Source organism: Bipolaris oryzae, assembly GCF_000523455.1.
Source record: "Bipolaris oryzae ATCC 44560 unplaced genomic scaffold scaffold_74, whole genome shotgun sequence".
NCBI lineage: Eukaryota > Fungi > Ascomycota > Dothideomycetes > Pleosporales > Pleosporaceae > Bipolaris > Bipolaris oryzae.
The window spans coordinates 71,498-96,623 of NW_006911350.1; the positions used below are offsets into that span (position 1 = coordinate 71,498).

Genomic DNA, 25,126 nt, shown 5'->3' on the forward strand with positions numbered 1-25,126 from the left:
TTCTAAGCAATCACCATCCGCGGACCTGGCACTGGCCCTTTGCATCAAGCGTCGTGACAACGGCTTACAAGTGCGAACCTTACCCCCACGACTCTTGAAGCCCCCCTGCTGCCAGCCTCCGCGCGCCCGGTTTGCCCGTCGCAAACACTCTTGCCATTCACATTCGTGCTCGTTTGAACCAACCGCACTGATTAGACTAACGGCGATTGCTTTACAACACGACCAGGCCAGGCCACGACAGCCATGGTGGCCAACGAGAAGAACGTCTTCGCATTGACCAGCGCTATCGGTGCACTTCGCGATCGCCTCCGGCACGACATTGACGGCTTGCGCCAGATTCACAACCGCCGCAAAGATGGTAATGGATCGCCCATTAATCTTATTGCGCAGCTGACAGCTCTGAAATCCTCCTATGGAAGCATACAGGACTGGCTTGCCAGCAGTGGCAATGACCTGCATCCGCAGCTGCTTACTGACTTGGACATGCTTGCCCACTCTTCTGATGAGCTTTCTCGCCATGTGAACTCGCTCATCAAGACCTTTCAACAATCAGACTTGCGTGCCGCTGATTTTGCAGCCAAGCTAAAGTATGCACTTGCTAGCAGGACTATGGGCCGACTGCAGACGGTTGCGCAGAGGCAAAATGATGCTGTGAATCTACTACTTGCAGCATGTCACTGGTGAGTTATTTAACCAGCTACCCTCTGGCGTATCAGATTCCTAACAAGCGACAGCACAGCACAGGCGCAACGAAAGATTCTGCTCCACAAGAGTCGCCAAATCAGGCAAGAGGACGCTGCAAATCTCAAACTACTTTCACAGTCCTCAAGATGGAATAGTGGCTGCATAGCAGGACTTACACAGCTGTCCACCTTCGTTCAGTGGTTAAAGCTCTTATTCAACAAAAAGTCTGCTCAAAACCCGCTCGACAGGAACGTTTCGCCTAGCGATGCAAACTACGAGCATGTCGAAGCAATCAATCGATCAGAAGCAATCGACCGTGCCCTGCAAAGAGAAGCTAGTAATCTCCGTCATGAGACCAAGCTCATCCTCGTAGGCAAGATCAACAGTGGCAAAGACCTTTTGATGCACCAATTGAAGATGCTATACGCAGAGGGGCATCAACCTGCCAGTGAACGCATCAAGCACCGGTGTCAGATCATCCAAGTGGTCTACTCTCTCATGCAATCCATGGCCGATTTGCTCAAAGACACTGGTGTGTCCCTGCCATCCGAGCTGAACCAGCATTTCGCTACCCTACTCAACGAGCTGGAAGCTGGCAATGAAGGTATCACACCTGATGCGGCCAAGGCCATTGATCGTCTCTGGTCGAGTCCCCAGTTTTCCAAACTGTACGACCACAACTTCGAGATTGACTTCCCCCAATATGCACCCTACTTTGCGCAAGAAGTCGCCCGCATATCTGATCAAGACTATGTTCCTACAGAAGCGGATATCATTCGCTTGAACCAATCTATGCGCGGCATCAAGGAGCTGCGCTTCAACTGGGATGGATTGGATATTCACCTTTTCAATGTCAAGGAGGGTTTTCCTGATCAATTCCGGGAGCGCTGGTTCCATCAGCTTGAGGGAGCGGCTGCGCTCATGTACACCATTGATGTGTCGCTATATGACAAGCCGAGCCCCACTCAACCGAACGAGTCGCTCTTGATGGACGAATTCAGAAGTTTTGAAAGTTGGATCAGTCAGCCCGGGTTTTCAACCTCTTCCATCCTCATAATATTCAACAACTATACTCGCTTTACTAGAAAGATGCCGCACTCGCCTCTGGAGAAGTTTTTCCCGGATTACTCACCCAGCAAAAGCGAGCCCGAAGTATCCGCGAGGCAATACATCATGCGCCATCTCAAAACCGTCAACCACCGAGGTCTATTCTTCTATTCCTTCTGGGTCGATCTCGATACCAGCGACAACAAGCAGTTGTACTCTGCACTCAAGACGACACTAACACAAATACAGCAACGCAGGACGCAGGAAGAAGCTCAAAGTTCGAGCCGTCCAACCCCTGATTCGGAAGGCCACTCGAAAAGCAGCTTGTCTAATATTGTCCGGACTTATAGTCTGAAGAAGAAAGAGGTGACTGAGATAAGTTGAGCAGATCGGCTTGCCGTGGTGTTGACAAACCAATAGTGTTTTGTTTGCAGTTTTGGGTTATGGCGTCTCTGGATACGATGATACCATGGCGGCGGGTCGGCGTTCTTGCGGAGATGGGCGACCATGTGGCGACCGTTCCGCCGACAACCGAAAGGATTGGGGCGAGCGATGCCTGCATCAGGTGTTTGACACAGCCAGTGCATATACCCCAGAATGATTTGTCAATATTTAGTTGCAATCTCCATTGCTCAGCCACACCACGCTCGATGGCGAGATTGGTAGCATTTTCCCGTGATTCTATATATTGACTCACACAGGTACAATTGGATGAGAGTGCTCGCTCTTGTAAAATACCCACTCGTGTGTTAAATAAAGTCCACGCGACTCGTCTTGGCAATGCTGCATTCGCTGGCACATCAGTTCCCGACGATCGAAATTCTTGCATTCAATGACATGTGCGTCATGCGTTCCTACATATAATCGCTGGACCAATGGCATGATGGCGATGCCTGGTGCTACATCATAAGTGTTGATTCACTGTGCGTTAGCAACTATGTGATAAGACTCACCGTTATCCAAAGCAGCCGTACTCGTCCCATAACTGTATCGACTTTCCCGCCGGCAACGCTTAGACTGGCTAGGCTGCAACGTTTTTCTATATTTGGTTGTGATGATGATGAGATAGGATTACCAACGGCCCGGTCCCAACCTTAATTCCGATCGCTGGTGACACCGTCTCCGTGGCGAAGTCAAACGACAAAGAAGAAGAAGACAAACAAGACTTCATTTGAGGTGACATTGAGATACATGCAGCTTTGTGCCATTTGGTGCTGGAAAAGGCGGGGTGAGATTCGTGTTGCCCCTGCTTATGCATCATCTAGTCCACTACCATGGCGGACTAGTGGCTGACGGCCTTAGACCACCACAAACATAGCCTCTTCGTAGCTCAACGTTTTTCCTCCACTACTTTGTGCCCATTGCTTCAATGCGCTTCTCCACACCCATCGTGATTCATGTGACAAATCCCATCTGTCGTCACCTCCGCACAGGCGGTATGTCCGGTCCTGCTGCTGCTGGCGACATGCTCCACGTCACCCACCATGGCTTCGCCTGCTCACGTGGACACTCTTTCATGACGGATCATGCTCGGGTCGCTCTTCCGTGATGATTCAGCAACCCGAAACTCCAGCTTCCCTCGCCTAGCGTACTCAATACAGCAGTAACTAATCACGTATCGTTTACTGATTGAGCGGCTACGCGGCATGGAGCCGGCATACAGCTTGTAACGTGGCTGGCCAACATGACTAAAGCCCAGAACATGTGCTTTGCAGTTCCCCAAGTCTCTGATGATCCGATCTCACCACATTGCGGCGAACATTAAGGTTAAGGTTGACGGCGGCAGGATCACAATCTGCATTACTTGCTTCTGTCTGTCATTTGGTCCAGCTACTATTTTGGTAGTGTTTATTCAGCAGCGCTTAGAAAAGGCCTGATGGCAGAGGCAAGCTGCAGACGTGTTTCGCTTAGCAAGTGTGGCCCCCATTGTTAAGTCGTCCAGGGGATTCTGTGCTCAAATGTAACCTTGCAACGTACATTTGGAAACTGATCAGCGGCTCAAAAGCAAGCCCTTTTCAGCACGTTTTGTGCATATCATTTCCATACTCCGGTTCCCGTTCGTACCTGCTGGCGCCATGAATCCCCCTAGTACCGCACTACCGTCAGAATCGTTGCAAAGAGGTCGCCAAAGGACAAGGCCGTCAGGAGAGAGCGCAGAGGCAGCTGTAAAACCGAAGAAAGTCAATAGCGAGATCCGAAAGCAACAAAACAGGATCGCTTCGCGTAACTACCGTACGTTGCTCTGGATGTCAGTCTTTGTATTGTATCTTATTTGTCTTATCGCAGGTGAAAAGCGTAAACGGAAGCTCCAGTATCTCCAGCAGTTGATCAGTGATGAGACAGACGATCATCAGAGGCATGAGCCATCTCCCGAGCAACAAGAAACGTATACGCCTTCATATTCAAGGAATCACAGCACCATAGGATCAAGCCTATCGCCTTACCAAATACCTTCCATCCCCTCCAACAATGACCTTAGCTCTCTAGGCGCCACGAGTAAAGCTTCACAGACCCCTATTATGACAACCACAACCACATCTTTTGGTGGTCAACATGGTACTGCATCACACGCATATGGTATCTATTCTTCAAACTGGAACGCGCATCCCTACTCTCCACCCCCACCCCCTCCGGCAAACGCTGCCTGGAACGTGCCACCGGCTTGGACGCTGGGATTTGAGCATCCTGTCCAGACCTCTCCACAGCCATCGTTGTATCACTACAGCCCTGAGCCTCCAGCACCCATAGCATATCATCAGCAAACGCAAAATTTATCACAGCAATCACACGAGTACCTCTCCAACGCATACGTCTTTGGATACGGCTCATCACCCGGGCCTCAACACCAGGTAACCCACAATCTCCATGTGAGTTTGCCTACCTCCGCACCTGATTACCAGCAACATCACCCCCGACCGCACTGAGGTTCGCAACATGCCCATCTGCGGTAAAATCCGGCGCAGAAACCGCGCGTGCTGACAGAAGGAACAGTTGCCGATTGGACACGAGCCCTTTACGTTTGAACGATTCGTTTATATTTGAATACCAACAGCTCACACTACTCATATGATCACTCCTTCAAACAAAGAAACGACACTCAAAACATGCGTCATATTTACCGCCCATTAATGCGAGTGGACAAAATCAGATAAGGATTACGTTGCAAAAGCTGCGAATTTGGGGCGGCTATGTGGAGACGACCACACTTCAGCTGAAGTGCGCACTGAGTCGGCATCAGCTCGCCCGACATGGCTATGAGAATGTTTCACACGCCCTCCAACAGAGGTATCTTACCCCTCGCAACATCGCGACGCGCACTACCCGCGACGCTTACGCCAAGAACACACTACGTCTGAGTACAACACCAGACAATATGCAAGACATGGCGTAGGAGGGGGCACTGGGGGTATGTGACTCAGGAGCTACAGAAAGGGAATATGCATGTTAGCTATCAAAGTACCGAAAGCTTTTTTGCGAACTGCCGACGAGTCTAGAATTCGACCAAAGATCCCATATGTCGAGTCTAGACCGCAGATGCAGCTGGAAAAAAAGACGTGGACGAGGAATCCAGCCAGCATGAAGGTATCCTGACGTCAGCTGACCCCCATTCCCTGGGGCCATCCCATCCCCGCCAGACAAAAACAACCCCCGCTTAGTTTCAGAAACGGGTGGTCGAGATACAGGATGCGCTGTGCGTTGTGGCTGGTTGCGACAGGAGGCCTTCATACAGCAACTGACTCGAGTGCGAGTCGATTGCCGAATCGAAACTGCAACCGTACGCCCCCCCTCCCCCACAAACCGTGCAGGCCGGTGTGGAAATAGATTAAGCGTTGTTGCTTGCTTCGCCACTGGCTACAGTCATTCTACTATAGAGACACACAGGTTAATCGGCATCACCCTAAATGATCACCAGCTGGACGCCTAAATACCAGGAATATACACATACTAAAGAAGCAAAGGGTCCAGACTGTATCCTGTCAGATAACGAATACGTGCCACTGAGGCCGTCTGTGCAATGGGCATGTTAGAAACATGTGTTGTTTTTTCTCCATGGGAAATTGGGGGAGGGGGGGGCGAAGAGGACGTCAGATCCACACAGTTCACCTTGAACATACGATTTTACTTGCAGATCAAGAATCCTGTAAGAATGTGTATATGTGTGGGGAAAATAAAATAAAATCAAGACTGAGAAATTTTTTGTCTATATGTAGATTAGAGGAAGTAGACGTGGGTGAAGGATAAAGAGTGTGTCTGTGTGTGTGTGCGTGTGTGTTGGGAATATACAAGTTTGATTCTTCTTACAAGTCTTCTTGTTCACTTTAATTCCTTACACGTAGAAAAAGAAAAAGAAAAAGAAAAGTCGCAACTTGGATGGTTGACAAAAAAGACAAGATTCATTATAGTACAATGCCTTTTTTTTATTTCAAACTTACAGCAGAGAATTCATCACGTGAATTCCATACTCTCAACCTCACACTCATACTCATGAGCCTCACACGCACACGCAAAACACTCTGATGTCCTTTTCATTCTTTTCATTCTTAATCTTATCATTCTTTATGTATGTGCAGCTACCAAAAAAAAGAGCTCACACATACTTGGCTAAAGCGGGTTCTTTCTTACCACAAAGAACCCCCAAAAAGGTTTGTTACTGTACAAAAAATAAACTGCCAAAAAAAGAAGACCATTCGTAACCCTTGCTTCCAAGAACGAGGGGGGGTAAAGCGGAGAGAGATAGACAGTGAGGCAAAAAAAGACTTTGCTACAAACACTACCATGTTTCCACGCCTCATTCATGCAATGATACATGCTAAAATATGCATTGTTCTTTTTCTTTTTCAACTAATGCCCCCTCTCCCCTTTGCTCATACTTAGTCATGATGAGGAACTATGCGGGTAGCGGTGGGCCCGGGGGACCCGAGCCATTGCCACCGTTGCCCCTCGGTGGAGGCAACATGGCAGTGGGAAGAGGGTTGTCCGGTATCTTTATTGGGGAATCAGGCATAGCCTTTAGGCGACCAGGGAGGTCCTCGCCCTTGATGACCTTGAGGATTTCTTGCTTATCCAGGGTTTCGTATTGGACAAGCGCATCGGCTAGACGGTCTAGCTCGGTGCGTTTCGATTGAAGTAGCTCTCGTGCGCTTGACTTTGCTTCATCTATCAAACGTCGGACTTCGTCATCGATGAGTCGCTTGGTCTCGGGGGAGACCATTTCGTAGTTGGACTTGAAGTCGACATTACCGAGCTTGTCCGAGAATCCACATGCTGTGACCATGTTGTACGCTAACGAAGTGGCCTGTTGGATATCGCCGGAAGCACCGTCAGCTACGTTGTCAGCACCAAAGACGATCTCTTCTGCCATCTTGCCACCCATAGCCACTTGGAGTTGACGAATGTACTGCTTGCGGGTGTGGTGGTTCTCTTCCTGGGGAAGGAAGAATGTGATACCGGCAGCATGTCCGCGAGGAAGAATAGTCGCTTTGTGAACATCATTGAAGCCCTTGGTGAAGAGACCAACAAGTGCGTGGCCACCCTCGTGGTATGCAGTGTGGATCTTGTCTTGGAGGGGAATTGTGCGTGTCTTCTTCTCAGCACCCATTGTAATCTTGTCCTTGGCCCATTCCATATCGTTGAGGGTCACAAACTTGGCCTGAAGCTTTGATGCGCGGATAGCTGCTGAGTTTGCAAGGTTCTCCAACTCTGCACCAGAAAATCCAGGGGTACCGCGAGCAATGGAGGAGAGGTCAATATCGGGCGAAAGACGAATCTTCTTGGTGTGATACTTGAGAATAGCCAATCGCCCACCGACGTCAGGAAGCTCAACTTGGACATGGCGATCGAAACGTCCGGGACGGAGAAGAGCCGGGTCGAGAAGTTCAGGGTGGTTCGTTGCGGCGATGAAGATGACACCGGTGCTTTGGTCAAAACCGTCGAGATCATTGAGAAGCTGGTTCAGAGTTTGGCGGTGGTAGTTGGCATCACGAGACTTTCGCTTTCCGCCTACAGCATCCAACTCATCGATGAACACAATTGCAGGTGCCTTGGAACGAGCAGCAGTAAAGAGTTCGCGGACGCGCTTTGCTCCGACACCAACGTAGACTTCGTCAAATTCAGAACCAGACATATAAAAGAAGGGGACGCCAGCTTCGCCCGCGCAAGCACGAGCAAGCAGAGTTTTACCAGTACCGGGGGGACCGACTAGGAGGACACCTTTGGGCAATCTTCCACCGAGTTTGTTATACTTGTCTGGATTCTTGAGAAAGTCGACGACATCGAGGAGTTCCTCCTTGGCTTCGTCGCAACCGTGGACGTCACTGAAACGGGTGTTCTGCTGCTCTGGACGAACTTCGGCAGTAGTGCCACCACCAACCTTCTTGAGAACACCACTAGTCTCGACGAAAAGCGTAATCAGGACCAGGGATACGTAGGCAGCTAGAGCGAAACCGCAGATCCATCGAATCCACTTGAAGATGACGTTCATCAAGGACTCCTCGACAACAACGTAGACAGGGTCGGTCTTAACGCCACTGCCACCCTTAGTTCTTGCGACCTGGGCAGAATTGGCGTTTGCTCCGAGAGCCTGGGTGATGGCCTGGCGCTTTTCTGGTGAGAGTCCTTCCTGAACAGCACCTTGCTGTCCAGTCTTTGTCAAGGCCTCATTGTAAAGCTTATCTATGACATCGTTTGTGGCGAAAAGTCCTGTGTTGTACCGGTTGATGATGATTTGAGGCATGTTGGCGCGCATAAGTGCCGAGTAGAAAGAAGCCTGAGACGGTGCGCTGTTAGGGTGCTTGTTGGCAGTCTGTTCCAATCGAGCAAGTTGTTCATGCGAAGGTCCACCGAAGAGCGAGCGTTGTTGTGCGAGATTTAATCCGAGCATTCCTGGCTTCGAGAGCTGACGGAGGTGCGATAGAGGGCCGTTGCGAGACATGGTGGAGTATTGACGTGCCTTGAGGGAGGCAAAGGGTGAAGCGCTAGCGAAAGAGTTGCATAGTCCGACTCTCGATACTGTATGATGTTAATTCTGCCTTGTGCCGGATGCCTTTGTTTCTACGAACCCGAAGATAGCTTGGAGAACGGAGTAGCGAGAGAGGTGGACGAGGGAACAGATTCGGAGCACTCGGGACGAGCAGGCTGCGCGCATTGCTATATTCATATCAGTATGATGAATGGGGGCGACGAAGTTGGGTTTGCGTACATGCGCTCCTGCCATTACGGCAGACGGAGAGGATGGTGAAGTATGAAGCTGACGGATGCCGACAGCCGTGGGCTTTCGCCCAAAGCCGTGCCATGAGGATCGCAAGACAGTGGACATGGTTGGCCACAGCTCGGTGGTGACAGAAGCGACGTTCTATGTATTCTATATCAGCATGGGGCTCAATGACGCGATGTCGGGATTCGTGGCAAACCGTACCTGGACTGCGCCGACCGCATGGAAGGCCATAGTGGAGATTGTGCAGCGGCAGAGGCCGCAAAGACTATATAAAATACCAGATGGAGGAGTGAAGGATAGAGTTGCGCAAGTGAAAGCAAAAAGTCGTGGCGGCGAAAGGCCACCGGACGTTGACGTTGATGTTGTCTAGAAAGAGGAAGAATAGGCCAGTGCGCATCGATCGTCTGGTCTTGGACCCTTGCATGACATCGCTCTCCGCCTCCCACCGTGGCTTGACACCTGGCGTTCCCACTCTGTCTTGGCAACATGTGTACACTGTGTACATAGTCCACCTCGGACTGTCATTGCCGGGTGCAGTATGCTCTTACAAGCATGCACAAGTCTTACAATCCCATGCTCTTCCCCAGGATACCGGCGCGGGGTAATGTTTTGCCTAAACGAGCGCATCTCTGACAGGCTGCGAAACCGGCGGGGCGTTTCCGTCCGAGGCTGGATGAACAGAGACAAACCATACGTCAACACAAGAGTAGATATGTGTTTTCTTGTAAATCTACAGGTAGGCAATGCATTGTTGAGTCTACGAGGTCGTTCAAACATGGACGCTAGAGTTCCAAACAAGTACACCTCGGTTGGCGGGGTTAGGGAACCACGGCCATCATTGCGCCTGGAGCACTTCATAGAGTTGGCCTGATACATTGCCCATCTTGATTTTGGTATACAGCCATGGCATCTCCGAAATGGAAGAAATTGTATGAATACGCAGCATGCGACGTACGTCTATCGTGTTCGTGCCTATACACTTCACAAATAACTCACCTTGCATAGCTCGCAGATGGTCTGCTCAAGCTCCACGTTCCCGGCGCAGGCTTTCTCACCGATATAAGTATATGCACCATGAATCTATATATGCAATAGACCCACTGAATCGTGTTCAGGGCCACTGCTCCATACTGCCAGCATTCCGAAGCCTGAGCCTAGAAAGGTGCTTGCGCCTGCATCGACCTTCCTCATGGTCCCCAAAGCCACCAAGTCTTTCCCTGCCCCACCGCAGATGCCAGGCAATATACCTGCCTCCAATCTCTCAGACTCAAGGCCATATGCAGATTATACTGAGAACGGCACCATTGTCGTCATCAGCCAACCGCCTGGTCAGAGTTGCGCCGTGGTGGGGGGCATAATGGCAGCTCGCATGCAGCATCTTGGAGCAGAGGGAATTGTAGTTGATGGTCGGGTAAGAGATATCAGTGCTCTGAACCAGACCAAGCTGCCCATCTGGTCCAAAGCGACGTCTGTGATCGGGGCGGGGGCCGAGACAAAGTTTCATGCGCATAATGTGCCTGTGAAGATTGGAGAGACAATTGTCGAGGCCGGCGACATCATCATGATAGATCCATTCGAGAATGGTGTGGTCGCAGTACCACAGGCAAAGGTGGACGAGCTGCTTGAATTGCTGCCGAAGCTCGTCGAGGCCGATGAGAAGGTTACTGCAGACGTTGGGAATGGAGTTAGCGTCGAAGAAGCCTTCAAGCGGCACCGGGGTTAGTGGACTGGTTATTATCGGTAAAACTCTAGATATTTTTCCAATCAGACAGGACATGTCCGCCTCGATGGCGACAGGATGTGAGAAGCCACTGAGAGGGCTCGCAATCAGATGACGCCCGCTAACCCAAATGCCGGGTCCGTGCACCGTCCATTTTCGCGATCCCGGGTTCAGAACAACGATTCAAGCTTTGGTCAAATCATCACCTCCAACCCTCCGCACCACCCCCATCCCAACTCGAGGACCCCCAATTGCCCCGGAGCATTCACAATGGGTATCACCGACTTCTTCAGCGACGTCTGGGAGACCTTCTCCCACCCCTCGGCCGACGCCGAGCACCCCGTCCAGGGTGGCACCAGCACCAAATCGCCCGCTTCCGGCACCGATGAGGAGAGCGGCGAGGAGGCCGAGGTCAACAAGCAGGACGCAAAATCAGGCGGCTCGAGCGAGCAGGGACACAAGCCTTCCGAGGAGCCTGAAGAGGACGAGGACGAGGAGGAAGAGGAGGAGCCCGACCCAAAGGACAAGCTCGAGAAGGGTGAGTGACTCCGGAAGACACAGAACATGGCAGAAAACATGGGCAGAATCAATTGCTCGTCGGACAGGGTTGGATGCAGCGCTACTGGATGGGCATGTGCAGGCATCCACTCAGGCCCAACGCATCATCAGATGGCGGGATAAAAGAGACGCATGGCTAACAGTTCATTGCAGAATGCGCCGAGTCCAAGGAATGCCATGGCCCCAAGCACCACTACGACGAGTGCGCTCAACGGGTAACAGGCCAGATTGAGGAGAAGGGCAAGGCCGACGAGGACTGCGTTGAAGAATGTACGTCACCACCACGCTTCGCCTTGACCCACAGAGATGAGCTAACACCTTATCAGTTTTCCACCTCGCTCACTGCGCAACCCAATGCGCCGCCCCCAAGCTCTTTGCTCAGCTCAAGTAAACCGATCTACCCCACAACATCCACTTTCCCATACCAGCGTATAGATAGTGCATCAGGGTCAGCCATTCGGATTGCGTGCAAATGATCAAGACATTATGGATGACTGTAAATACCATAGTCATGTTTAGAAATATCACTGTACTTCTATCTCTCCCTCTGAATCAAACTCTACACACAATTGAAGCGAGGAAACATTGGTTCTACTGATTGAATCAGAAACTTTGCTATAGATCGGCAGTATTGATATCTACGAATAACGGTTGACGTGTCAGAAACGATGAAATAAGGATACTTGGACACAACACAAGAAACCCCCGATTCCCGATTTCCTTGATAATTCTATGACACAGACTCCCTGACACATCCGAAGCCTTATGAAGAGAATGTCCCATTGTCATCATCATCATCATCGTCATCATGCTCGAATCACGAGTTGAACAAGCCTCCACTTACTACCTACACACGCAAATCCTCCGCCACACCTCCATCCACATCCCTCGACAACCTACCTTCAGTGACCCCCAACCCAACCCTCTTCCACCCTAATGCGAGCGGCAATGGCAAAACCGCCATCGCAAGCACCGCCTGGAAAATAAGCGAATTAAACATATTCCCCGGTGGCCTATCCCCCGCCGACCCCTGCGTCCCCCTCCCCAACTTCTTCACCAGCTCCAAATCCACCGGCCGATCATCCTTGAACGCATCCATAACAATAATAATAATCGCCCCGATAATCTGACCACCAACCCAACAAATCGTCGAACTAATCTCTGGACTCGCGGGAAACGTGATTTCAACAAGAAACTCCAGCGCAACAGGGAGTAAAGAGAATGAGGCTGCGCCCAGCGCAGCACTAAGGATATACGGGGCGGCAATCGTGCGCGTCTGCGGCGCCCAGATGAACGCTACGTACGCAATTGATACGAGCGGTGTGAGGATCTTAACAGCGCCGAGGTAGGCGTGCGTGCGATCTACAATCGGACTGACAATGGCGCAAGCAACAAGACCCGTTATGATGAGGACAGCGCCGCAGAGACCGGCTTCATCTTCCGTGTACCCATACGGATACAGGATTTGGTTCATGAGGCTGGAGAAGGCGTTGAAGAGGCCGACGTAGACGCCGAAGGTGAGGAAGACGACGTAGAAGGCGGGGGTGCGGAGCATTTGGCGGAGGGAGTCTACGATGGGGGGTTTGGCGAGGGTGGAGGAGGCCGCGGGGGGAGTTGGGGGTGCGGCGGGAACGAAGAGGGAGGGGATGGAGGCTACGGAGGCGATGATGGAGATTATGAGGATGGTGGTAGGGAGGGAGCCTAGTTCTGGGTTGACGAGGGATGCGACCTTTTGTGTGTTGTTAGTTGATGTTTATTCTCGTGAGGGGGGTTTTCTTTTTCAGCAGCGAGGAATGGAAGACTTACGGCTCCACCGAGGGGATTCGCCATGCTTGCCAATGCTGTGGCTCCCACTCGTCCGGACTCGGTAAACCACATGTCGCTGTATCTTGTGGGTGCCGCCAGCACAAACGGTTGTGCCAGACCCGTCAGGATCTGGCCTACCATGACGACCCCGAAGATGCCGCCATTTGCCACTGTGCCTGCATACCTGATCCAGTTACCCGCTAGAAGCAAGACAGAGGCTGCGATGATGGATGGTTTGGGGCCGCGGTGCAAGAGGTAGATGGTGAAAGGGCATGAGACGGCGAAGGAGAGAAGAAAAGCGGTAGAAAGCCAGTTGATAGTCGACTCCCGTACACCAAAGTAGAGTGCCGAAGTAGTGGAGATGGGCGCAAAAGTTAACCACTATATTTCAATGTTAGTTTTTTATCATGTGTTATATTAAGGTTGGTGTTTCGGCGCTTCCTTCTTCCCCACGTTCGGGACAAGTCCGGGGAAAGAAAAATAGCAATTTTCACCACCGTCATTTCAAGATAAGCATGACAAGGGGGAAAATCTGACACTGCTGACAGCCTCGCCCAGCCTTTTTGAGCCCCCTTTCTGTAAACAATAGGGAAGAGAAATGGAAGGCATGCGATCAACTTACGTCCCAACTGACGACGATATTCAGCAGTACCAGCTGGGCCAACCCAATCCATCGTCTCTTATACACCTTGTAGTGTTCGTGACTGTAACTCCGTCTGTGCCTTCGAGTTCTAAAGCTCTTTCCCCACGGCGTCTGCCAGCGCCTGCGCACCTCGCCCTCTGGGTCTATATCGAGAACCTCGCCTCTGGTAGGACCATCTCTGTACCGGGATGCGCCGGGCGCAGAGTTGTACTCGAAGTCCTCAGCGGGGAAGTCGGGATCCTTTAGCATCGTGTCGCGTGTTTGCGTGTGCGACAAGTCGTCCATGTTGACCCAGGCTCGACGGTGCGGACTGCGCGGTGTCATGCAGCAATAAGATAGTAGTAAGTAGCGGTTCCCAGAGCCTGCGGGGAACACACAACCGTGGCTTGTGTGAAACAGGGCGCCAAACTACTAGTAGCAAGAGAAAGATATCGATATCGATTGATGGATGCTGGGGTTCCGCCTACCCTGCGTGACAACGGCGATGTCTCCGGATGCGAATAGTGAGATGCAGGTGCTAAAAGCACTGGTTTATCCGTACGTATCGTATCGTCCTTTTATCGGCTGCTTTTGCCTAGGTCATGTCCACCAACGGTGACATCCCTGCTCTTGGTATGCGGACTTTGCATACGAGGACATCGCATGCGGACGATCCATGTGTTACAATGGGTTTTACCGGCTAATCAGGGCTGTTGCATGGGGAAAGGGGGTCTACTAGTCCGGACGGCCTTGGAAACCATGTTCAGGCCTAGCAAGTCGGATTGTGTATCGCAGGATGCGGACTTGCCGCCCGGGCTTTCCATCCTACGTAGCCGAGCTTCAACCATACGTCTTTGTTGATGGATGGCATTCGCTAGTCATGCCCTGCCTGTGCGATATACGAGTTGCATGTGCATCGTGGGGTAGTAATATCATCACCGCGGTTAACATGTGCAGATAACTGTACCATCCGACAAAATCCGCACAACGAATAGCGCGCGATTGAGGCGCAGTTGGCTGGGCAGGGGTGCTTTTTGGTGATACTTGCGAAAATGGGTGATAAAGCTTCTAAAAGTAAGTATACCTTGAGCATTCAATCACAGGTCGAAGCGCCATGTGATTGCGCAAAATCACAAAACAACACACTGTCTGTCACAGATTGCAATCCTGGAACAACACATTATTCATGCAGGAAATCGAACGAGAGCAAGAGAGAGAAATGCCGGTAATAAAGAGGACTGACTGCTCGGAATAATAGTTGCAAGAGTCCGAACAGATGCTCGGACGGCGGAATACTTGGCAACCCGTTTTACAAGCATCACACCCTTCTAACAAGCCTCCCCGAAACTCTATTTGCAAAACATTTTGAGGCGCTGTTAGGGTCTTTCTAAATGACGCATGTCACAGCCCAGAAACGGCCCTATGCAATTTCCTTTTCCACCGTCTTCTTTTTGCTCAGCCTCGGGCGAGCAAGTTTAGGTCAACCAAGTACTCTTGTGCCCTAGGTACCTAGGTACCTTTAAGAAGCACGTGCCGCAACCTTTTGTTCTCTGGTCAACAACCATCGAGGCCCTCTTTTGTTTATTTCAAGGACATGCTACGTACTTACGTATGTATGCTACTGACTATCCGTCATAATGGCCGTTGTCCACCGTTTCACCGGTCTTCGCAAGCTTTCCCATTACAGCACGTCTCTTCGGTCTTTCTTCCCCGCAAAATTCTCGGGCCGTTGTCCGAGAACCTGGACGGCCTTGCTTCGTATCTGTTGTTTGTCTAGCGCCGACGAGGCTGTGACAGGTTCCCATTCTTCAGAGTTTGAACATGGATTCAGGTGACGCAAGCAAAGAGCGATTTGCTTCAATGTCGATGTATCTCTAGCACGTCGAACCCATGGTTGATATTAAATGCCGAAGGAAGACTGAGTCAGGTACCGGCGGATCTGCGGCGCAGATCGCTTACATATGGATTGAGATCGCCTGAGCAACAAAAGGTGGTTAGGTAGATCGATGCTGTAAGCAGTATCGATATCATGGGAATTATGATTGTGGTAGAAATGGTCTGGGGAGATTTAACTGCCGTGCTTACTTTTGCGGGACAAGGATGGAATGGTCGAACTACGTACTGTGGACTGTTAACGGTAATTGCGTAGCAATGATGATGATGACTGATGCTGATGACTGACGATGTTGATGCAGGGTAAAGAGCAAAACGTCATCCCCAAACCCTTCGATCTGAATTGGAAAGTGTTACCAGCTAGCTATTGCTTATGCGTCATCGCAGTGTGCACATTGTCAGTGGTAGAGCATACACTGTATGATTGGATTAGGTTATGGATTTCACGGCCACAACTTCTGCGCCACAGAGAAGTGTAGTAGCAGATGGTGTATGCATATGTTCGGATCTGAGTGTACTTGTGAGAAACCTATATCATTGACTCTGTCAGTCAATAGTCTTGACCAACTGAAGCAGGATTATCGGGGTTTTCTATCACTGATTCACGCTTCACAGTTATGTCACCCTCTTCCATAATATCTTCTTGAAAGGGACGGTTTTGGTATCCACAGGGGGACAATATTGATGATCTAAGCGATCTCAAATAGCCCTGAAAAATTTCCATAGTTGCTTAGATATATTGTTACTAGCTAGTCTTGCTACAAAACTCCAGATGGTTCAAACTTCTTCCTGTGATAACGATTCTCTTCTAATCTACGCTAGGGCAATGGCTGCTTGAAAATGCCGAATCTGCATTATTATTACTCTGATTTTCAAGCTTTTCAAGAACTAACGCTGATTTAGAGTCATATATTTAATATGGCGTTTGTCATGTCAAAGGCGGTGGCTATGTTTCGTCAGCCTTTTGTCCAATCCCCTCTCTTGTGTATATTTGGGGCTTTTCTTGTTTACAACATGGGAATTAGAGCCACACCCAGATTTAATACCCATTAACGCGTTAGCTATGACTCCTGCAAGACTAACAGCCTTAATGGGAAAGATGTTAGTAATGGCCTTCCAACCGACGGAGAGGCTATAACACAAAATACAGTAATTTTGAAGATACTCCTATGAGTAGGCAGAACTAGGCAGTGCGCTGCTATGATAAACCCCCAGCCTTCGCCCATCTGCATATCCCACTAGAGACATTTGGATCGGATGTTAAACATTTACATACATGCATACATATGATTTGTCAGCCTGGAATCGGGATGTTGTTGGTTTGGTTCCAATAGGAGGGTTTCCTTTTTTATCAGACGGCCAGAGATGCTATATCCGTTTTCCAGAAGAAACAGCCGTTTCAACCTATTGTATCCGAAATAGGTGCTTCGAGCAAAGTTGTCAATACTCAATCCAATTCAATATGTACCTCCGGATTGAATTGAATGGGATTGATTGTTAACAAGTGTGCTCTAGACTGAATATATGGAGGCAGAACTCGAAAAGTTGTATCATTCATTTCCCCTTATGTTACCAGACTTTGTACGTGCAATCAACTTCAGCAAAGTTCTTTAGGCTCTTGCCATAGACGCAACGTCGTTTTACAAAAAACACTTATCGTCAGTACACAGTTTCATAGTTTTAAGCCTCTCCTCGTCAACTCTCCCCCTGCGCAACCATTACCTGCCGAGTAGGAAAATACGTCGAGTCGCCCGGAGCATATATACTTAGACCCCGATCTATGGAGACAACTGATCACAATCTCTTGTCAGGCTTACGAACACACCAACTTCGGTTCCAAGGTAAAATCTCGCCCTTATAAAGTTTCTTCGCGAACGCAGCATTGACTCAGCACAAGTCAGCACAACTTCACCACCCACACCAATCTATTTAGACTGCCCCAGTCATACTACTATTATCTACAAAGAAATTCATATACGTCCTTGAACTAGCCAACATAGCCATCGAGATCTTAATGTCCATAAACAACAACATTGTTACTCTGGAAGCACCAGACCTCTTTTAGCGGCGTGAAAAGAGAGGAAAGAACACAGAAGACTGTCACAAAAGCGCTGTAGTATAATACCGATAAACAACACTTATGAATTCACGCTCCCATCAATGCCTAAAGATCAACGGTGGTATTCTTTGGCCCTTGTCTGATCTCAGAACCCCACGTTATCAAAACTATCCCTAATCATGCATACCTCACTTTTACCTAACCAGCTACCTATCGCCCCTTTCCCTCCTCCCTCAAAAGAAAATGTTCGGGAGGGACGGGCCCTACACGCACGTACACGCACACCACACGGTACGGCTCCTTCGGACATTCCGTTATGCCTGTCCAAAAAAAACCCCCTTCCCCCTCTAACTACGTACTTGCTATTGAACTTTCTCCTAACCACAAACACTTCTGGTACCAAGATCGCCAGAATACGTGGTCAGGCAACTCAATCGGCGTGTCAGCGCTACCGTGGCCCCGTTTTGCCGGGGAAGTAAGGGGGGAGGGGTGGAAGGGCACGGGTCGGTTGTATCTCCGCCTTCTTATTTAACTCCACGGCAACGGCCGGGTACATGATAGCGCATATACGGATATGGTAACCGCATCTCGATGCAGTCAGTTATTACGCTGAATCGTGCATCGGGCGATTGTAATTGTGATGCGGGGGAAGGGGGTTTGGATTTACTTCTTCAGGATTTACATCTTTGCGTGATCAAAGTTTGGTCTTGTTTCCAGTTTTTTCCTGAGCCATTGAGGATGTGGTTGTAGCAAGAGTTGGTTGCGACGCTCATGACGGTTGTTTCGCGTGTAATTTCCTTTTTTCTCGAAACAACGTGAGAGAAAGAGAGGGTAGTGATTGCCGTGATGAGAACGCTGATCTGTCTGTGGAGACAGCCGGCAGTTGGGGGGAATGTATGGCGTGTTTGGGACTTTCGGACGATTTACCATTTGGGTGATAAATTCGTGGAGGAGAAGTGAGGGGGAGGAACAACGGCTTTATGGCCATCGGGATGTCTATGCCACAATATCTCTGCTTACCCCCGTCCGACCCAATTGGTTAGCCTCTGGTTCAACGCCTTTTTTCTTGGGACTGTTACGTATTACCACATTTCTATTCATACAAAAGCAATATTCGGAGTGACCGAGGCGAGGCCAAACTTTAATTACATCTAGAGCCATCCAGATCCAACCAGATCCAGTCAGATCCAACCAGATCCAACCAGATCCAGTCAGATCCAACCAGATCCAGTCAGATCCAGAAAGGTCGCCTCCAACACTCATACGCATTTTGCATCTTGTCGGTTTCGTATCCGTGATTCTGACAGTAGCCAGAGATTGGGCACCACAAGTCAGTTAAGACGGCGAGGTGAGGCGAACAAGCCTTTCGCCCAAAAAACGGTCGGACGCAGCTGTGATCAAAGTGTCTACGATGTGCATCGAAAGCTACCAAGTTCGGGCGACCGTCCCGTCCCGCCCTGGGCGGAGTATGCTCCGACTTATTGCGAAATGCTGGAAGCCCTTGTACATACTTGGGAAGTAGGTGTTAACGCAACAAAATTATCATCAAATCTTGCTTCCTTCGGTCCTCCGTGTTTACCTGCATGTTGAACAAGGTTTTTCAGCTACCAAAACTTTATCTCACTTCTAGCAATCACGTAGCTTAGGTGTCAAACACTCAGCCTCCGTCCTCGTTTTCCCTGCCTGCTAGTGTAGTTCTAAACTCATGTTTTTCCTAACGCAGGGCTACTTGACTAGTTCACATGAGACTAACTTCAAAGAAACACGCCAGTGACATCTGGAAAATGAGTCGAGGTCGAATTAGGGGTGAGCTAGTCCTAGGTTCGAGGGCATCTCTAAGAACCATCATTGTTTATTGTCACATGGTCTCGGAACTAGCTTCGGGCCCCCATTCCTCTTTTTACAACCACTGTGCATATGCAGATGTAAAAGAATCTCTCCTATCAAAAGGGAGAATTCGCAGTATCGATGAAAGCCTATTTACTTCACTGTGGAATGTGCCGTCCATCTTGTCTAGGTAGTTTGGGAAGGTGCACCGATCTGCGCATTCAGATCAGAGAGAGAAAACACTAGTCGGACCTAGTATGGAGTATAATCCGAGTACGGGAACGTGCTGGTGTTTTGTGGGAGGAGATGAGATGCGTCGATTAGGTAGTGACCTTCTATAGACGGATGAGTGAGCCCCCAACAGACCGTCAACGACCCAATACCGTCTTCAAGGGAGCCGCCTGCACAAAGAGATTGCGCGTACTAAAATCTTTGCATGTTTGGTGGATCAGCCTCAAGAAACCGGTTTCGAGCAGCTCAGGTGTACGGCAGTTGTTTGTCTTCATGGTCTTCTCGCGCATCTTGTCTGCTTTTGGGGGTGATTATCCAATTCTTGTCGTATCTATTCTTAGTCCACCACAGATAACTCTCGGCTCTTGTTGAGGCTGATAAATAGAGTTAGCATTGTCAACAGCAGCCTCGTGGCGAGCATAAGGCCCGATCCTCGTAGACAGATGACCCCGGTCAAAGGGGGAGGCAAATCTCAACAACCCCCATGTCAGTTTGCCATCAGAGACCCTGCGTTAGTTTATCAAACGTTAGACGTCTCTTGGGCACTGCTGCTGTTTGATTCGTCTCGTGGCTATGGGTATGCACAGACATGTTCAGCTCGATATTGCCAAGAACGGTCCGACTGTATGTAGTGAAACTATAAGGAAAAACATTCGTAACTGGAAGGAGGAGCAAGGGAACACGCTGCTGGGGTTTCTTCTCGTCTTTCGAAGTACAGTCGGCTCTATTCTTCGGACTCAAGGGGTCCCCAGGAGGGGTTGTGCCACGGGGTGTTTGTTTCTGCGAGGTATAAGTATTGAACGGTCTTCAGTGCTAGAATAGACAGACTCAGTTCTTCTGAATATCATACCAAGAACTTTCTTATATTCAGTCCATCTTCTTTTCATTTCAATTGCCGACGCGGCCTGTTTCTTTGGGTGGTACACCACTTCTTCAAGATGTTGGACGCCATCATCCAAAACACCTCACCATGGAGTGTCTTGTCAGTGGCATTGCTTTCTCTTGTCGTCTATCAGGCCGCAAAGATGATCTACAATGCTCATATCCACACTCTACGAAGTATCCCCGGACCCTGGATTTCCTCTGCAACCACACTCTGGATCCGATGGCAGAGATGGCACGGCCGACTCTCCTTAGAAGCAGACAAACTGATGGCACAATACGGTCCCATTGTCCGGATCGCCCCCAACCTGGTAATCCTAAATGATCCAGAATCCGTGGAAAGAGTCTTTATCAGGAAGGACCTGGATACCTCACCAACCTCAATCCGTGCTCTACGTGTCGGCGGCCATGACTGGACAGTCACCTACCCTCAACACGACATTGCACGCCAACGCCGCCATCCAGTCATGATCGCAACCACTACCAAGAACCTCAAGGCGTCTCACCAATCCTTCGTCAACATAATTGAGGACATGGTCCGCGACCTCGGCGCCTCCGACGGCACAAAGTCCGAAGACATCGTCCACCACCTCCGCATCTGCACGCTCAAAAACTCCCAAATCATCATGGGCGGCTCCGCCGTAGACCTCGACACAAAGGACTTCCCCCGCGTCGTCGGCGAGTACAACTTCCTCGTCGTCTGGCGCCTGTGCCTCCCCTCCTGGCTCTTCGAATGGCTGCAATACGTCCCGATCTTCCCCCACGCCCGCTTCCGCGTGCAATCCAGCGACAAGCTCTTCGATCTCGGCGAAGCCCTCTGCAAGCAAGCCGCGCAAGCCACCCCGGATACCACCACATCCACCACCTCCGACACAAACGTCCACAACCTCTTCACGGACCCCTCTGCAAAATACCCCACGCAATCCTCGTGGTCCAGCCCCGAACTCGGCGCCGAAATGGCCGGCCAAGTGCTCGCAGCCACAGAAACAACGTCCTCGGCCCTCGCCTTCATCTACTACGAACTCGCAAAGAACCAGCAGCTGCAAAAGATGCTGTACCGAGAACTCATCGCACATGAAGGCTACGAAGACCTCGACACCCTCAAACTCCTCGATGCATGCATCAAAGAAGGCCTGCGCTTCCGCCCCCCCGTCGCCCTCACCGGAAGCCGCTGCATCCCCAAAGGCGGTCTTGAAGTCCTGGGCTACTACCTACCCGCCGGCACAGTAGTAACGACGCAGAGTCTCTCCATGAGTCGTCAGCGCCCCGACCTGTTTCCGGATTTCGATGCGTATAATCCCTTGAGATGGATGGATGAGGATGACGAGTTTAGTGCCGAGAGGAAGAAATTGGTGGTGCCATTTGGCGTGGGTGCGAGAAGGTGCCCTGGAGGCAATATGGCGACGTACCAGATGAGGCTTATTCTTGTGGCGACGATCCGGGCGTTTAGGATTACGCTGGCGCCGGAGACGACGCCGCAGGCTATGGAGCCGTTTGAGGCGAATGGGTACAGATCGAGGCATGATAGGTGTGACTTGATTTTTACGCCACATACAGTGTGAAGGCCGTGAGATTGAAGGAAGATGATGGATTTTTTTGGTAGTCTTTGTTTTCTCTTCAATGAAATTTTAGGTTTCAACTTCAACTCTGGCTCTGCTTGATGAAAAACAATTCGTGTTCTAGCTCTTTCGGGATAAAGTGTAGCTACAATACGATTATACACCAAGTCAGTACTTCACTCGCTGTCACTTCGTCATTTCTCTACACTACCTTTCTAATCAGATTGCCTCAGCGTCTTCTGCCCCACTACTACTACTACTACTCCTCCTCCTCCTCCCCAACCGGCGGCGGTGGGAGCGGAATACTAAAATTATCTAGACTCGCCCATTGGCTACTCCTGTAATGCGCACCTTGTGTCATACTCACTATAGGACTACTCCACTCCTCAGTTGTAGCACCTGCTTTCCCCGGGCTAGGGAAACTGCTTGGGATGAAAAGGGGAGGGGGCTTGTCCGGCGAAATAAAGACAGGTTGGGAGCTGGCGATGCGGTGGGGAGTAGTGTGTGTGCTTGAGAAATTATGGGTTCGCTTGGTACGAGGTGTGCGTTGCGTTATCTCGTCGACAGTGGTTGCTTGGCTAGGACGGTAACCTGACAGATGTTGCTGTTGTTGTTGTAGTGGCAGTTGTGCGGTGTTTGTAGGTGGTAGCGGCGTGCCATTGTAGCTAGATGCGTCGGGTATGACACGCAGGCTTGATGATTTGGAAGGCAGTGCATTCACGTACTGTGAATAGGAGAGCCACTCGTCCTGTAGCTGTTTCTCTGCCTTACTTGAATGGGATTCTTGAGTCTCGTGCTGCGGAGATGGAGAGCGGGGGACCTGGACGAATTCGCCGTTAAGGTCCACGGATTGGTCCATGTCGGCTGATACCGACTGCAGGGAAGGTTGCCTTGCCGATTGTGATAGACTTGGCTCTTTTTTAAGTGAAATCTCCTCATCAAAAGAATCTTCAGGCATAGCTATAGGCGCAGAAGGGAAGGTATTATGGTCATCTGCCTCGAGAATCGGTGGTGTCGAATGAAGCTGCTTGATTTGTGTAGATAGCTCAGCTCTAGTTCTTACTGAGACAGAGGGTAACCCCGCAAAATTCTCGCCGTCTTCGTCTTCGCTTTCAGGCTCTTGCTTGATCCGAGTTGGCTCATCGTGGTAAGCTAGACGATCCTTCTGGATAACCCGCCCGCTTCTACTATATGGTTGCTCATTAAGGTCCCCTAATTCGGGTGAGGGCTCTTTGTGGCCTCGGAGAATAGGAAGACTGTCTGATTCCAGCGATGACTCGGGCAAGACTGTACCACCGGCATCGTTGGCCTCGGCACACGCGCGATCGATTTGATCAAGCATAGCCTGAGTATCCGTACCAGCGCTTTTGCCCAGCGTCGAGAGTCCTATGTCCTCGCTAAATTCTTGCTTAGCCCGTTTAGACAGAGGCACGTCTTCTTCAATAGCATCTTCGTCTTCGTCTTCGGAGTCCTGGATGGTGCTCTCAAATCTCCTCAGTTTTGGTGGAAATATGGGAGTCTTGAGCGGCATTTCGAAACTCACTTGCTTTCGCTTTGATGGGGGTTCTACAGCTCTTTCGCTAGAGTTTGTCGCGTATTGATTTAGTGGCGACTGGTTCGGCTTGTGGGGCGTGAATTGGGTAGACAGCGGCGAGTCTGCTGGTGATTGAGAAGATGGTATCTCACAAATTCGTCGCTTCTCTGGGGTAGAAAGGAGACTGAATCGGGCCTTGGCTGATCTCTCCGATTTGCCTGGGACAGACAAGGCATCTCCTACTTTTGGGGCTTGTGCCACCGTATTCCGTTGGGTCGCTCTGCCTGATCTTCTGGAAGGAGCCTCAATGAATTGCGTTGGCTTATACCCGTCGTCGCAATCATCTTCTACTGATTGCACTACAGACCCGGTCATGTCTTGCGAATCTGCCGTCAACTGATGCTCCTTTTTCTCGATCAATAATGGTTTTGCGTCTCCATTGAGTTTTTCAGTAGTCAGCTCCGCGTCATCATTGTCCCCTGTCTGGTACAGGCCTTGCTGTGCCAGTCGCCGTGCTACAGCATGGCCATACTCATGACCGTCTTTATCTTCCACTTCAATACTTCCAAGCGCCTCATCCATATCATCATCTGATATTATCTCCAAAGGACGCATTCCAGGCACCATCTGTGTCAGAGTCTGCTGCTTCTGATCCTTGCTTCTCTTGTCACTTTTGCCCTTGCCTCCCCAACTTAATCGTGGTGTCTTCTTGAGAGGCTTAAAATCAGGCTCTTCAACGCCTGGCATAGGTTTTCGCCCATCTACCATTTGCGTCATGGTTGACTGCCTTCTCAGTGCGCGCTCTCTATCCATCTTGTTCGCCTCATTGTCAGACGTGCCCTGAACGCGCTGTGTACGACGATGGTTCTTTGACGACGCAGTTTTGCATTGACGTTTGGGTTCATGTAGAATGGAATCGTCGTGTTCGTTATCTTGCTCTTCACGCATGATGCTGGTATCTCGCTTCCTGCCTTTCTGCTTCGCCTTGTCCATAGTTTTCTCATCCGCATCCTCCTCTGTATCCGTGTCAACGTCCCCGCCATCCTCATCCGAGTCGCTAACCATGCGCATCGTTTCCCTTCTCATTTTATCTGGCAGAAACACCATCTGCCGCTTCTCGTGGTCATCGGGTACGGGCGTAGAGCGGCGCCGGACCGTCTTGCTCTTATGCGGAAAGTGTATTTGCTGCGGTATTTTCTTTGAGTAATACACTTTAAAATCGGTTTCTCGATTGCTGGTTCGCGTACGAGGCGTCATGGTGCAACGGGTGGCGAGCAATCGACAAGGAGAAACGTCACGGCATTGGAGACGCGAACGCGTTGAGGGGCCACTACTAGCGCGAAATGATGCCTACGGACCATGCTTCATCACCCTGGACCGCATCCTAGACCGCATCCTGGACCGCAATTCAAATGTCACATAGTTAGTAACAGACAAATCTTAATTCACTCAAAGTCATCACATGGGCTACGAAGTTGACTAATATTACTT

The 25,126-nt window shown here is 50.3% G+C and overlaps 8 protein-coding genes across 8 annotated transcripts; 5 read left to right on the top strand and 3 right to left on the bottom strand.

Moving 5' to 3' along the window:
• Positions 1–243: 243 nt before the first annotated feature.
• Positions 244–2,115, top strand: COCMIDRAFT_37190 (uncharacterized protein; the record flags this gene model as incomplete). The annotated part of the gene is made up of 2 exons (XM_007690243.1): positions 244–680; positions 735–2,115. 2 exons carry the CDS (start codon positions 244–246, stop codon positions 2,113–2,115), a joined length of 1,818 nt encoding a protein of 605 aa, XP_007688433.1.
• A 1,691-nt stretch (positions 2,116–3,806) lies between these two features.
• On the top strand, positions 3,807–4,773 carry COCMIDRAFT_96622 (uncharacterized protein; the record flags this gene model as incomplete). Its single annotated transcript, XM_007690261.1, has 3 exons — positions 3,807–3,963; positions 4,018–4,598; positions 4,723–4,773. The coding sequence occupies 3 exons, from the start codon at positions 3,807–3,809 to the stop codon at positions 4,771–4,773; spliced, it is 789 nt and encodes a 262-aa protein (XP_007688451.1).
• A 1,846-nt stretch (positions 4,774–6,619) lies between these two features.
• COCMIDRAFT_5717 (uncharacterized protein) lies at positions 6,620–9,175 on the bottom strand (the record flags this gene model as incomplete). The annotated part of the gene is made up of 4 exons (XM_007690231.1): positions 6,620–8,739; positions 8,790–8,877; positions 8,930–9,082; positions 9,146–9,175. 4 exons carry the CDS (start codon positions 9,173–9,175, stop codon positions 6,620–6,622), a joined length of 2,391 nt encoding a protein of 796 aa, XP_007688421.1.
• A 672-nt stretch (positions 9,176–9,847) lies between these two features.
• Positions 9,848–10,667, top strand: COCMIDRAFT_37193 (uncharacterized protein; the record flags this gene model as incomplete). The annotated part of the gene is made up of 3 exons (XM_007690244.1): positions 9,848–9,895; positions 9,950–10,007; positions 10,060–10,667. 3 exons carry the CDS (start codon positions 9,848–9,850, stop codon positions 10,665–10,667), a joined length of 714 nt encoding a protein of 237 aa, XP_007688434.1.
• A 267-nt stretch (positions 10,668–10,934) lies between these two features.
• Positions 10,935–11,613, top strand: COCMIDRAFT_96678 (uncharacterized protein; the record flags this gene model as incomplete). The annotated part of the gene is made up of 3 exons (XM_007690262.1): positions 10,935–11,202; positions 11,376–11,492; positions 11,549–11,613. The coding sequence occupies 3 exons, from the start codon at positions 10,935–10,937 to the stop codon at positions 11,611–11,613; spliced, it is 450 nt and encodes a 149-aa protein (XP_007688452.1).
• Positions 11,614–12,069: 456 nt separating this feature from the next.
• COCMIDRAFT_37195 (uncharacterized protein) lies at positions 12,070–13,956 on the bottom strand (the record flags this gene model as incomplete). The annotated part of the gene is made up of 3 exons (XM_007690245.1): positions 12,070–12,951; positions 13,029–13,409; positions 13,651–13,956. 3 exons carry the CDS (start codon positions 13,954–13,956, stop codon positions 12,070–12,072), a joined length of 1,569 nt encoding a protein of 522 aa, XP_007688435.1.
• Positions 13,957–20,598: 6,642 nt separating this feature from the next.
• COCMIDRAFT_26727 (uncharacterized protein) lies at positions 20,599–22,104 on the top strand (the record flags this gene model as incomplete). The annotated part of the gene is made up of 1 exon (XM_007690237.1): positions 20,599–22,104. The coding sequence occupies one exon, from the start codon at positions 20,599–20,601 to the stop codon at positions 22,102–22,104; it is 1,506 nt and encodes a 501-aa protein (XP_007688427.1).
• A 173-nt stretch (positions 22,105–22,277) lies between these two features.
• COCMIDRAFT_37197 (uncharacterized protein) lies at positions 22,278–24,892 on the bottom strand (the record flags this gene model as incomplete). Its single annotated transcript, XM_007690246.1, has 2 exons — positions 22,278–22,290; positions 22,362–24,892. The coding sequence occupies 2 exons, from the start codon at positions 24,890–24,892 to the stop codon at positions 22,278–22,280; spliced, it is 2,544 nt and encodes an 847-aa protein (XP_007688436.1).
• Positions 24,893–25,126: the final 234 nt, after the last annotated feature.